The sequence below is a fragment of the Aythya marila genome (genome assembly GCF_965140915.1).
Source record: "Aythya marila genome assembly, chromosome: 2".
Taxonomy (NCBI): domain Eukaryota; kingdom Metazoa; phylum Chordata; class Aves; order Anseriformes; family Anatidae; genus Aythya; species Aythya marila.
The window spans coordinates 135081167-135093781 of record NC_139043.1 but is presented as its reverse complement, the minus strand read 5'-3'; the positions used below and the strand labels follow the sequence as shown (position 1 = coordinate 135093781).

Here is a 12615-nt window from a genome sequence, read left to right as displayed (position 1 = left end):
TATTTTGATATCTGTCTTGTAGAATGCTTCACGAATTTCTTCTGTTCTTTGTGCGGACTAAGAACATACGTTTTGGTATTGTGTTCATAGGTTAGGACTCACCCTATCAAAGAACAACCAAGTACAAGAGAAGGCAGATCTCCTGCTTTGCAGATCAAAAAGGGTTAGAAGTGATGTCAGATAATGGTTTTAGTACTTGAGAATTAGTAATACCTTTGAAATGTCAGTTTAACAGGAACTCCTTAAAAAATTAAGAATTACTAGGGAAATCTAAAGGTGTTTCACCAAGTAGTTATCTAATAGAATGGTATGAGAGCCAAAGAACATTTTAACATGTGAAAATGGGACAGTGAGGGATTAAGAATTCAATAGAAAGGAGCTGCAATGTCTGGTAAACAGGAAAAAGAACAAATTTAAATTCTCTCAATCTCACAGAAGAAATACAATCCGGATGCAGTTTCTTGCAAGTGCAACTGGGATTCTCTCTTGCTGCCTTCAAATGAAAAGATTGAATTTCTATTTGAAATCACTAAAGAAAATGCAACATGCTATACACCATGGCAGAAACGTCTGTTTTTCCTTTTTCCTCTACAAATAAAAGCAACAGTGATGGGATTGTAAACAAGTAAAAGAAATTAGAAATTTGACAAGTGAAATTGCTTATCCTTCCAACAACACACATAAAAACACAAGAAAATAAGCTCCTGGTACAAACTACAAATAGCAGCAAGGTAAGGTTTCATAAAAAAATATCGTTCATTTTAACTCTTATAAACTGTAGCTGTTAGCTTATCCTTTGGCCACAGCAGATGACTTACAGCTTTGGTATCTAAAAAAATTCTCTTTATGGTGAAGCTTTTGCAAGTTCCAAGAATTCAAAGAACAGTTACAGAAACAAAGAGACTTCTAAAATCTATTCATGATTAAAAAGATATGCCAGAAGAAGTTTAGCAAAGATAGAAAGCTAGATGAAATGTCACAGCAAGTAACTTGGAATGAAAGATTGTGCAACTAGCAAACTTTTAAGTCTGTTAAGCTCAAGAGAACTCATACAAGTGCACCTTTGCCTGGATTTATGTGAAGGATTAAGGGAGACTGGTAATACACCTGGTGACATTATGGGTCCTCCTAGCATTTGAACATATATGCAATCTTGGGAAAGTTTTAAAAATATATTTCTAATGTACTTTGATATCATTATTGTCTTGAAATTTAGTTCCTTTATCAAAAAAGCTTAAGTCTTTGGCTTGCAGATGTTCCTTTATTGCTTCATGTCAAGAAGTGAATGAAAGTGTTGTTTTATCTTTTTCCTCTTTATCTTTTGTAAATTTCCCATTCACAGTAAACACACTGTGTTTAAGTAACATAGATATATCCATACAGGGAAAAAGTAGAGCTGATGAAAGACCTCCTTTTCATTTAAATCAGCACCAAAAGTTCGAGATATGTACTTGGTGAATTTGAAAATTAATTATTATTTCTCCCACCCACCTATTTCTTTGATTAATAAAAAATGCATTTTTTAAATGGCTGCTTATTGACTTTGTGCAGACCTGCTCTGTCTATGTGTATTTGCCATTTTGGGAAAATGTGATAAATTACCACGTATAGTCAGGCAACAGTAACTGCCATAATTAATGGCCCACTACCAAAATGTGGATGCTTTTGTAGGCATTTCTGCACTCCATCTGCCCAAAAGCATAGCTGTTAAGTAGATATGTTAGTCAAGATCACACATGTGCCATTGTGCTCTTATTTGGCTGATATCTTTAATCTCTTTCCATGTAATTGAAAGCTCATAGTATTAACTACTAAGAAATGATTCATCACAAAATCGAAAGCATCATGGAGGGAAGCTATACAGGGATGCTTGATTACAAACTTAAAACAAGATGGAAACAGTTTGTGGTGGTCAATGTATAAGATTAAATGCTATGCTGAAGAATTACGTGAAGACCAGTAGAAGTTGAGGGAACGTAAGAACTGGCAGCAGAGCACATGCTGGCTTCTGTCTTACTGAGTAAGGTAATCCCAGAGGAGATGACAGAAGATTGCAACTGATTGCTTTTCTCTTCCCTGTAGTATGGAAGCACAAAGGGGCAAAACGTGCTTGCTACAAGGAGTCCAGTTGCATATGCCGTCGAATCCCTGTTGATAACCACTCGAAGAACTGATGCTTCCCTTTTCAAGGGACAGATTATTACAAAACACATACATTATCCTCACGATGTCTGTTGTCTATAAAGGGAGCTTAATGCACTTCATACCAAAACCTTGTTGTGCTATCTTCTGAAAATACCACCCTGAAAGAAGGCAAATTGCTGGCTTTCATAGCAACCTAATAGGTCATCAAGAAAGCATACAATAACATAATTTTCGTCTTTGATTCAAACCTCATGCCAAACGGAGCTGTTTTTTTTTTTTTTTCCATTTAATTTTAATTTTCATATAACTGAAAGGAGCTGACATTTGGCTGTCTAGAGGGCAAAGAAATTGGCAGGACACTTACATGATCTCACTAGCAGTATGTGCACGGTAATAACATTATACCATTTATCTGAAGAAGATTATACTTCTCATCCAAAGCTCAACACATATTGCTGCGTAATTCAATTTTAAAAGCATTTTTTTACAGTTATAGGAACAATAAAATATAATTAAACATTTCTGAATAAATACGAAGAATCGGGAGATACTTAATTCCCTTGACAACACTATAATACTGTTTGGACCAACAAGCAGATTAGATTAAAAAAAACAATGACAGAGAGACAGAAAGATCCAATTTGCAATACAAAAAGAAAACCAAGATTATTAAAACTGAAATTAAGCAAAAATCAAAATAGGCATGCAAGGAGTAAGTAACCTTTATAAACATGTATCACACTACACAGGAGACAGTGTAACTACCTAACTATAAATTTTGGAAAGCAAAAATTATCAGAGTTAAGGATCAGTGCAATCGCGAGGTATGGCCCTATTTTTGAAGCGCTGAATCACGGATTCGCAGCACTCAGCCCTCCTTTGAAGGGCAGTTCCATGATCTCACACAGCCAAACTGCTCACTTCAACACTGTCAAAGCTAAATGAGAGAATCTAGATCCTTTTTCCGAACCCTGTGGATCTTACTAGAAGAGGTACAGCCATCTACCATCACAGACACAGGAGAGAACAGCAGGATTGGAGATTTGTGTTCAATGATTCCACTGCATCTCGGCAATTTCAGACCAGGTTTTTCTTTATACATGTATGTCTCTCTTTCAAATCAAATGAAATCTTTAAATAAAGACTGATGGGTGAAAACATATGAAGGCAGAATAAAGACTTGGTATTCCTGGCAAACCAGAACAGATAAAGCTTGCTACAGCTGAAAGACTTTGCAGATAAGTGGTTAAAATGTTTGGACAAGTAGTTTTAAAACTAAAGATATGTGTAAGCTGTGGAATTTACCTCCTATTGATTTTATAGAGCTCCTGACATTTGTTTTGCACTCATTTTTAATAAATGCAAGTTTGAAAACATTCACTTTACAGCTGTAATATTTTCTTTTGTTAATGAAAGCAGAAAACTTTCATTACCTACCTGAAGAACATCTCCGAGGTCAGCAGTGCTGATATCAGGATCTTCAGTGGTATTAAAAGGGACAGGATTAATTCTTACAAGAGTGAGCACTCTGGGTTCTGGATATCTCCATAGCATCATTCCTGGACTATCCTCAGTTTCATTGTAAAACACAACTTCATAGGCACCAGGCAGTTTTTGTGCTTCTGTCAAATGAAAGAAAGCTATAATCTGTTATATAATTTCTAAAAAGAAACATGCTGGTTTATGAGACCAAAGTAGTTAAAAATAAACCCTTCAGGATCAAAAGGAGAGAAAGTAAAAAAAGCAATTTCCCTGACTTTTAAAAGATTACAGCTTAATGGAAAGAAATCAAAAAACTATTTTTTTTTTCATTCTAGCAGATGTCATTTCTATTGCTTTTCAAAAAAAGAAAAAAGTAAAGAATTAATTGTGAGAAGCAAGTAATCTTTAATAGGTTACTACTGTACTGACTTTATAATTATTAAAATAAAGAGAGTAATAATATTCTTCTTACCTGCATCTTGTATATACTGGAACAGGCCTGTTCTCAGATCATCTGAGGTATGCTCAGTTTTTGAGGCCTGATTCCTTTCCGTCGAAAAACAAGTGGGGTATCTACGTTCAGACATGAATGTCTCTACACTGCCGTGTTTAGTAAGGTACTCCCACAGAAGCTCCTGGAGAAGAACTAAACAGTTCAAATGCTCTTGACCCCAGAAAACCTTTACAAAAAAGAAAAAAAAAAAAAGACAAAATGATTACCTACAATATTCAGTCACATTTGAAGGGAAATTAAAAGGAACTTCATATTGCTTTCAGTCTGCTCTACTTTTATCTTAATTTCTTCTAAGTATTCTTAATGTCAAAATAATGAATAGGAACAACAAGAAACCTCTACAAAATAATTTTGGTAAATTTGTTCTTTTCATCACTCTAAAGAATACATTAATTCATACCACTTGCAACTGAGGGAGATGCTGCCTGGAAGAGCACAGAACTGAAAACACAGAAGTAAAAAGTGATATGCAAAACCATACAGCTGAGTGCAGTACATCCTGCTAGGACTAGTCACAGGTTTTGCAATTCAAAATAGGACAAAACTTGCTAAAGTTTCAAAGTTTAAATTGTTCAAAGAGGATGTTGGAATTCTGGAACACATTAAAAACTGAAAATGCAACAGAGCAAAGAGGATGACTAGAAAGACATACTCTAGATCACCTCAAGCAAATACTGAGAACACACAGAATATAAATTGGATGTGCTATAAGTTCTGAGAGCATGGCATGAAGTTAGGGAAAAAAAAAAAAAAAACAAAAAAAAACAAAAAAACACAGAAATTTATAAAAATATGGAAAGTCAGAATTCTGTGTCACTAAGGTGATCCCCAAGGCCTCAGTTCTCCACTGGTTGGAGGAATGAAGGATGCTTTTTTCCACCCATTCTCATTTATTTTATTTTTTGGCAGCTGGAACTCCAGAGCAAGGAGCTCCTAATAGAGATATTCACAGATAAGGCACCAGTTTTACATAAGCTCTCTAGGCTCTGCTGTAATACAAATTAACAGTGGTAGAAAATGAGGTCATATTTAGATCTGGTAAAATTAGCCCCAAATAAATTCATTTGAAAGCATTCTCAAACCTATTCTGTTGGATCTTTATTTTTATTTTTATTTTTTTTTATTTCCTGGAAAAGCTAATTACTGCAGGATATATTCTAATAATAAATTGTTTCTCAAATTTATAGATGTTTCTCAGGTCCTTGTCAGAAAATAAAATAACATTGAAAACCCAAGCACCAAAGCACCTTTTTAGTAAGAATATGCAGAGGTGGTCAGCCAAGTACTTGTGAAAAACAAATCAAAAAGAAGCAGAGAAACAAACTGACTTTATTTACATACATACATACATATATATATATATGTATATATATTCAATTCATATTATTCGATTAGCCCTATTCCAAGTGCTGTGGTATTAAGAACTTCTGATGTCGATTCTGGGAAAAGGTCTAATTACACAACTAAATGTCAAAATTTCCTTTTTGTGCTTTATATACTTGATTTATATATTTATTTTAGAACATTTGGTGTGTATAGATTCTACAATAAAAATAATTAAAACAAGACATATCTTAAAGCCTACTTGTTTAAGTCCCACAGAATCTATTTTTCATTTCAAGAACTCCCATGTTTCTTGGACTGGTTTCAAGCTATGGGCTTCCATACTTCCAAAACGGAGAGGACAGCATGGAAAACTGAGTATTAATTACTACAAACAACAGTTTATAATTACTCCCCTGAGAAATTTGTGTAAGTTTAAAAAGAAAGGATATGCATTTCTTAAGACTACCCCTAGGCATCACAGAAACATAGCTCATGGACAGACAAACACACACAGATCAGAACAGGGTCCTAAATATTAAGTGTTAGTAATTTGATCCAGTACTTTTAAGGGAACACACACATACAGCTACAATACATAGCTCAAGTAGCATTAAAAAAACAACAACACAACAACACAAAAAATCTTACACAATTTTTCAATCAACAGTTTTACATGAAAGAATACTCATTTTAAAAGGTAAAAATAAAATAAAATAAAATAAAATAAAATAAAATAAAATAAAATAAAATAAAATAAAACAAAACAAAACAAAACAAAACCAAGCAAACAAACAAACAACAACAAAAACACACCCAAATGAGCTTTTGTTATCTGCTTTACAGGCTCCCATGCAATTTGTTTGTAAAATCTCAATCATCCAAAGCCAGGCGAGTTCGATACCAGAACCATAAGCATCTCATACAGACCTGCAGCAGTCCTCCTCTCAAATCAATGTATATTTTTGGAATGGATTGCTCTGGGCCAGGATCACCGCTGTGCTTACACCACTTGGCTTCCACGCTAACAGAACAGCAAAAAGGGCCGATCAGAGACCTCGTTCTTTCTTTGAGACTTGTTTTAAGTAGGAAATCTGTTATGTCCAGGACAAAAGATGATCCATGGATTCCTAAAAAGACAGACGGAGAATTTATCCTACCAGTAGTTATTCTCCCGGCATTTTTGTGTTTGTTGTCCAAATTTACTTTAGGATGACATTGTAAATCGGTACCAGCATGCAGTTTCTCCCAGAAGCAGTCCCACTGACTTCCATGGAAACATTTCTGTGGACCACTGCTCTCCTGTCCAAGCAGGAGGATCACAGTTGGACCACAAGATTTGTCTTTTTTTTTTTTTTTTCCTTCAGCTTGCTCTTCCAACATTACTGAGCACTCTTTATGCGGTATTGCAGTTATGGAGCAGGTATGTTTCATGCGCATTCCTTACAAAGAGCTATTTGCCAAAACATTATGACTTTTTACATGTGTGAGTATTTTACGGTTTATGAGAAGAGACATTTTTCATTAAACTATGAATTTTTTTCAAAAGAGTACATTAAGAACAAGAACAGCTGCTTCACTTGATTATATTCTAAACTGATAGGAAATAGCTATTTTGAAGTATTCTCTCTGCTTTTGTTCAGGTTACCTATAAAATATTGCTTTGCTCGACTTTGGAGTGCTTAGCAGGAGAATGAGGGTAATGTTTGAATTCAAATAATTCAAAGCAATTACTGTAACTCAAAATATATAACATGTGTTTACCTAAAAAACAATTTAATCTAAACTTTTCACATCATAACCATTTGCAGTTTACATAGCTTTATAAAACATTGAAAAAAGACAATGGCGTGCTAGATTTATGATAGGCCTTGTGTACTCTCATTAAAAACAAACACTGTTAGGAAAAAATCCCCATCTAGAAATTTCACATCTCTTGTGAATTTAACTTCTGCAATCATGATTTAATATAACAAACCGCATTTAATATCTCTTTAATTCTTTTGTATATTTACATGAAAAGTACTACATCTGAGGTAGTGTTAACTTTACTCTTCTGGTGCTCACAGTTGGAAAAAACACACTGAATATTGAATGTCACCATCCTTTACAATGCCGATGGCTTATTTTTCTAATGAAACAATATTTACAAACAGTTAACGATTCAAAACCACGTAAGGCTTACACAGACAGATATTTCATGGCATAGTTCCACTTAACAATTTCATACCTTTGCTGGTAGAAAACTCCCCCCAAAATACAACTTTCTATTTTGAATACATGCTGTAAAACTTCTTCTATGAGTCTTTGAGAATCCACAAAAAAAGTCTGCCTGCCTCCTGGGATGTTATGATTTCATAATACCAAGAAATATTTCATACAATGGAAGGAAATATATTAGATTTTTTTTTTATATATATTTATCCAGCATCCACTAGGAAGGTGGTCCAACAGTCCCAATAGCTCTGATGGCATTGAATTGTATTCAGCTTGAGTAGGAATCACAAACAAGAATAATCATTCCCTTGAGCTGTTTGGAGTTTAGTAAGAATGATCAAGGGCTCGAGTGAAGGTTTGTCCCATGCCAATCAAACAGGACTCTTGCCACTGATTGTGAAAGGGGTTTTAGCTCAGGGTTATTTAGGCTGGCTTCTGAGTCCCCGGGCTTGCTGTTACATGTAAAGGGCTTACACGTCAGAAACTGTTCAGTGTTTTTCTGATACTACAGTGATAACCAAGAATACAAACAACACGATGCCTCTCCTTTGGTCTGAGTTCAGACTTGGTTCTGCAAAACTGTGGAATGAATCAGCTTCACATAGTCTTAACCCAAGAAAAGGAGGTGTTCTAGGGGAAGAGATCACCCTCGCCCTGCTATGCCCAGTTTGGTTATTTTCAGAGGCATTACAATCTTTGGAAATTAATTTTTTTTTAATACTCTACACGGAACTTTGTTTTTAAAGAGGAGAAATTCCTGTTAACTATTGCACAATTCCGCAACATACAGAAATGTTCTATAGTTTTATTGGAGTATGTGCCAAGTTGCAAAAATAACAAAAGGGAAAAAGGAATGCCAGAATACAAGTGGTTTTATTTATGTTTTCTTTCACTGGGATTACACTTGGAAGGATTATGTTTTGCAGTCTTTTTCTGTTGTCATTTCATCTCCATGAAGTACAAAGAAAACACAATATTCAACTGCTTAAAAACAGAACTGAGCATTCAGCACATAATCCTGGTTCAGAATCAGCAGTGCCTTTTTTCAGTCACTATGTAAACAACTGAGAAATGAAGACACAATTAAAAGAAAAGGATGTGTTGGTAAATTCTAAACAAATAAATATTATGAAACACCTCCACAAATTGTTTCCTACAAATACCAGGTAAAGCTCACCGACCCAATGAGAGATTTTTCTCCTCACTGGGACACAGACTGCTCTTCCATGGGCAAATATGACACCTTGTCCTTCCCAGCAGTTGTATCTACATGCTCCCCGGGGAAGAAGTGAATTTTAGTATAAAATCTACTGTGCTTTTACTAAAAAAAAAAAATGCAAAGAACATTCAGGTAAGGTTGGGCAAAGTGATGTCCTGAAGAAGCTTAAAGAAAACAGATGAAGATTGACATGGATGCGCAAACCCTAAAAACGGTTTGAACAAAAGGGCATGACAGAAGCTTCAATAGGGTACCATCAGGACAGAAATCCAAAAACAATGACATTAGAAAAGAAATAGTCTCAAATCCTAAGGGAAGGGAGTGAAGAAATATCAGTTTGTGTTAGAAAGGAACTTATTTTAGCATTGCCAAATGCCATACTAAAATTCAAAGTATAGGCTCAGGTAGTGAAGTTGCTTTCCTAAGAATGAAGCAATCATCTCTGAAAGGTAAAGATGCAAAATATTTCTCCTCTGTTTTTTTCCTCCCACACACAGTTTTCTGACAGTCCTTTCATGCATCTCTCACAAACTTCTGTTGTAGAATTCTAACTTCAGTTTAAACAGATTAAATCAAAGTCTCCATTTGAAGTGAACTTGAGATGGCACCACACAGAAGCAATATATCTTCATAAACGATTGTTGTGATATGTAGAAGTTAACTTGTTCTGTTTGGATTATTGCTCGTGAACACCAACACACTTTTCAGTACGTGCAATAATTTACTTCTAGAAACAAATAGTTTCATGACTTCTAAAATACTCCTCCAAGAAACTAATAAATATGAAGCACTTGCTTTAGACAGTGTTTAAAAAATGCTGCCAACCCTCCATTGTCAGACCCCACCCCGACCCACAATAGCACCTCAAGATGCTGCCAGGCTAAGTGAGCAGAATACAACTTAAATCAGGCTTCTCTATGTCACTGCAAGGATTACCTTATGATGACATATAGTCAAAAGGAATATCTAGATATATTTATACAGTTGGAAATAATGTAGGAGGCTTTGAGAAACAGCTAGCTGTAACTTGGTAGTATCTAGCAATTAACTTGCACAGAAATTAAAGATGGAGATCATTACAAGAGAATAATGAATAAAATTTACTAAAAGACAACATTTGCTTTGATTTGTAACATCCCCTTTCTTTTTTCCCAGTCAGTAAAGACTTGATTTATACTAATAAAAACATTACAAAGACGTTTCATAGAATGTGAGTACCCCAATATAACTATCTTGGGGCTTACCAATAATAGAAGGCTCCACATTAATTAAACTGCCCTGCATGCATGAATCTCTGTGTATGCATGCATAGAGAAACAGAGCTGGCCCATTTAAATAGCTGCAGCAAATACACTGAAATAATCCTTGTCTTACAGTAACAATCACGTAGTGTTTAGGCAAAACAGGTGTTAAGAAACAGTTCTGTTATTCTTCCTGGTTCACAGACAAAGGGAGAGACAATGTTTTGACATCAGCTATGGACATCTTGTTTTCAAAAACATTTTAAAATACTTATTCTTGAATTTGCTCCAAATGAAACAAGTAGAAATGCAGCAGGAGTGTTTTTTTTTCCTTCTATAATGCACTGTACTGCTCTTCCTTAGGTAGCTGCAAATCCTGTTTGGTTCAGGGCACCGTCACCTAATACAACAAAAAGCACTATTTTCGTTGGTAAATTTCTTTAGGAAACACTTGAGGAAAGTGTTTTAAGAAAATGGAAGCGTACATAACAAATACAACAAATCGCACCAGACTACGCACAAGCTGTATTTTCAAAAGCCTGTTGGAAGCGAGTCATGGTTTTACTATAAATCTTATCTCTAGGAAGAAAATTGCTTTTCCAAGTTTGGGGCAGCTCAGGAACAAAACCAGGCCCCAGAGCCAGAGCCTGTTCTCCAATTCAGACTGGGCGAGAGGCATGTGAGGGATGGGGCCTGCGCACCACAGCAGGCCGCGCTCCCACCCTAAGTGTCCCCCACTGCTAGTCAGCAGAGACAGAACCTCTTATTAGCAATAAGAAGTTAATTAGCAAGTAGTTTTCCTTATCACCTTCTACTTTATGTCATACATTACACCGGTGATAAACTGTGATACTTGCTTCTGAGCATTCATTCCTCGTATTTGCACTTTTAGCAACTATTTTATAGCTGCCAAAGACAGGACAGCAATGAATATGTAAATACATTACAATTACCTACATAAACTATTTTCCTCAAAAACTCGAAGATACATCACCTAATGAGTACTATAAAACTATACTATGGTATAGTTTTTCCAGAAAACTTGAGATACATCACCTAATGAGTACTTATACTATGGCTACACTGCTTTGCTGATAGGTATCCTCTAAGAAATAGCTTCTGACAAAAAAAAAGGTAACAAAGCTATGAAAATAACTTGGGGGAATACTGCAGTTAATTTAATAGGCAGCCAATTTATCCAAGTCTGGAAACAGCAGTAGCAAACAAACGGTGAGACACGTAGTAAAAGACAATTTTCCAGGAGAGATTTAGTTAACAATCCACTGACTGCACTGGATTTCTCATTAGTCTCGAGCTGAATCTTATGATAGATCATTCTCCCCATGAGAACAATATTTACACATTACCAATTAACTATTCTTCAGTAAAAGAGCATTTTTCAGCGTTACATATGGACACATGTGGGCTCTGTAAAAACATGAGATGTGTAACACACGGTAAACAGAAAGTAATGATCTTAAACAGGCCAAACCCTTGAATTCGTCACTAATAAATGTCCCCATGCATTCAGCAGTCCTGGCTGCTGGGAGCCTGTTTTCTTCAAATACTTCAAACACTAAAATCCAGGAACATTTATTATTTTAATCCATTACAGGCAGTGCTTGATTTAACTTTATTGGTTGTGGTGGTGGTGGTGGTTATAGTGGGGGTAAAGCTATGTTCTTTTACACATCATTTCAAAAGGGCTTAATTATATTTTATAGCTCAGGCCAGGAATCCTGCTTGTTTTGTGTCTAACAAGGTTCAAATGGAGTTCAGGTCAGTGATGAATCAGAAGAGAAGTCAAAGATGGTTATCTATTTGAAATGAGCTCATCTCCCTTAAAGAATAACTGGGCAGGTACATCATGTTCATTACACTACTGAATACTAAAGAGCTGAAAAATTTCAATTCACTTGTTGATTTGGTATTTTTGGATTCTGCCTAATCAGAGAGGGCGTATTAAAATTTAGATCTAAAGGGACTTTCAGTTTTGTTCAAGACTGTCTTTTGTATACAATAATTCTTAAGGTATTCGTAAATTACTATACTGACCTGTCTTATTCTAATTAAATGGAGAAAAATGTATAATGGAAAACAATGAAAATACTGCCTATTTCACATTTGTGAGGCCAGCTTTCAGAACTGACTGAGAGCTATACTGACATGAGTAATGCTTAACTCTTTTATCATAAATATTTGATCTTTAGTAATAAGTAGCTCTCGGAGAAGTGCCTAAATTTTCTTACTCCTGCTTTACAGATGGGCATGAAGAGGTTCTTCAATTAAAAAATTGCATCTGCACATTTTTGCATCTTAATTTTAGGCATTTGGTTGCAAACATTGATTTAGTTTCCAGGCATACCTGGTACCTGTGACTCTCACTGATTTATATACTTGTATTTAGTGCCTGTTAAAAAAAACAAACAGATGTTGAATGGTTGTACAGTAAACAAAGCATCACAAACATGGAA

General features: G+C 35.3%; 1 protein-coding gene across 4 annotated transcripts in view; it reads right to left on the bottom strand.

Annotated features, from left to right (window-relative positions):
- VPS13B (vacuolar protein sorting 13 homolog B) overlaps positions 1-12615 on the bottom strand; it is a 460107-nt gene that overhangs the window by 80673 nt on the left and 366819 nt on the right. For all 4 annotated transcript variants that reach the window (XM_082753129.1, XM_082753131.1, XM_082753130.1 and 1 more), the window contains exons 37-39: positions 6395-6594; positions 4100-4307; positions 3583-3767 (exon numbers count right to left, since the gene is read on the bottom strand). In XM_082753129.1, the coding sequence (XP_082609255.1) occupies positions 3583-3767; positions 4100-4307; positions 6395-6594 (593 nt within the window). The remainder of the gene's footprint in view (positions 1-3582; positions 3768-4099; positions 4308-6394; positions 6595-12615) is intronic.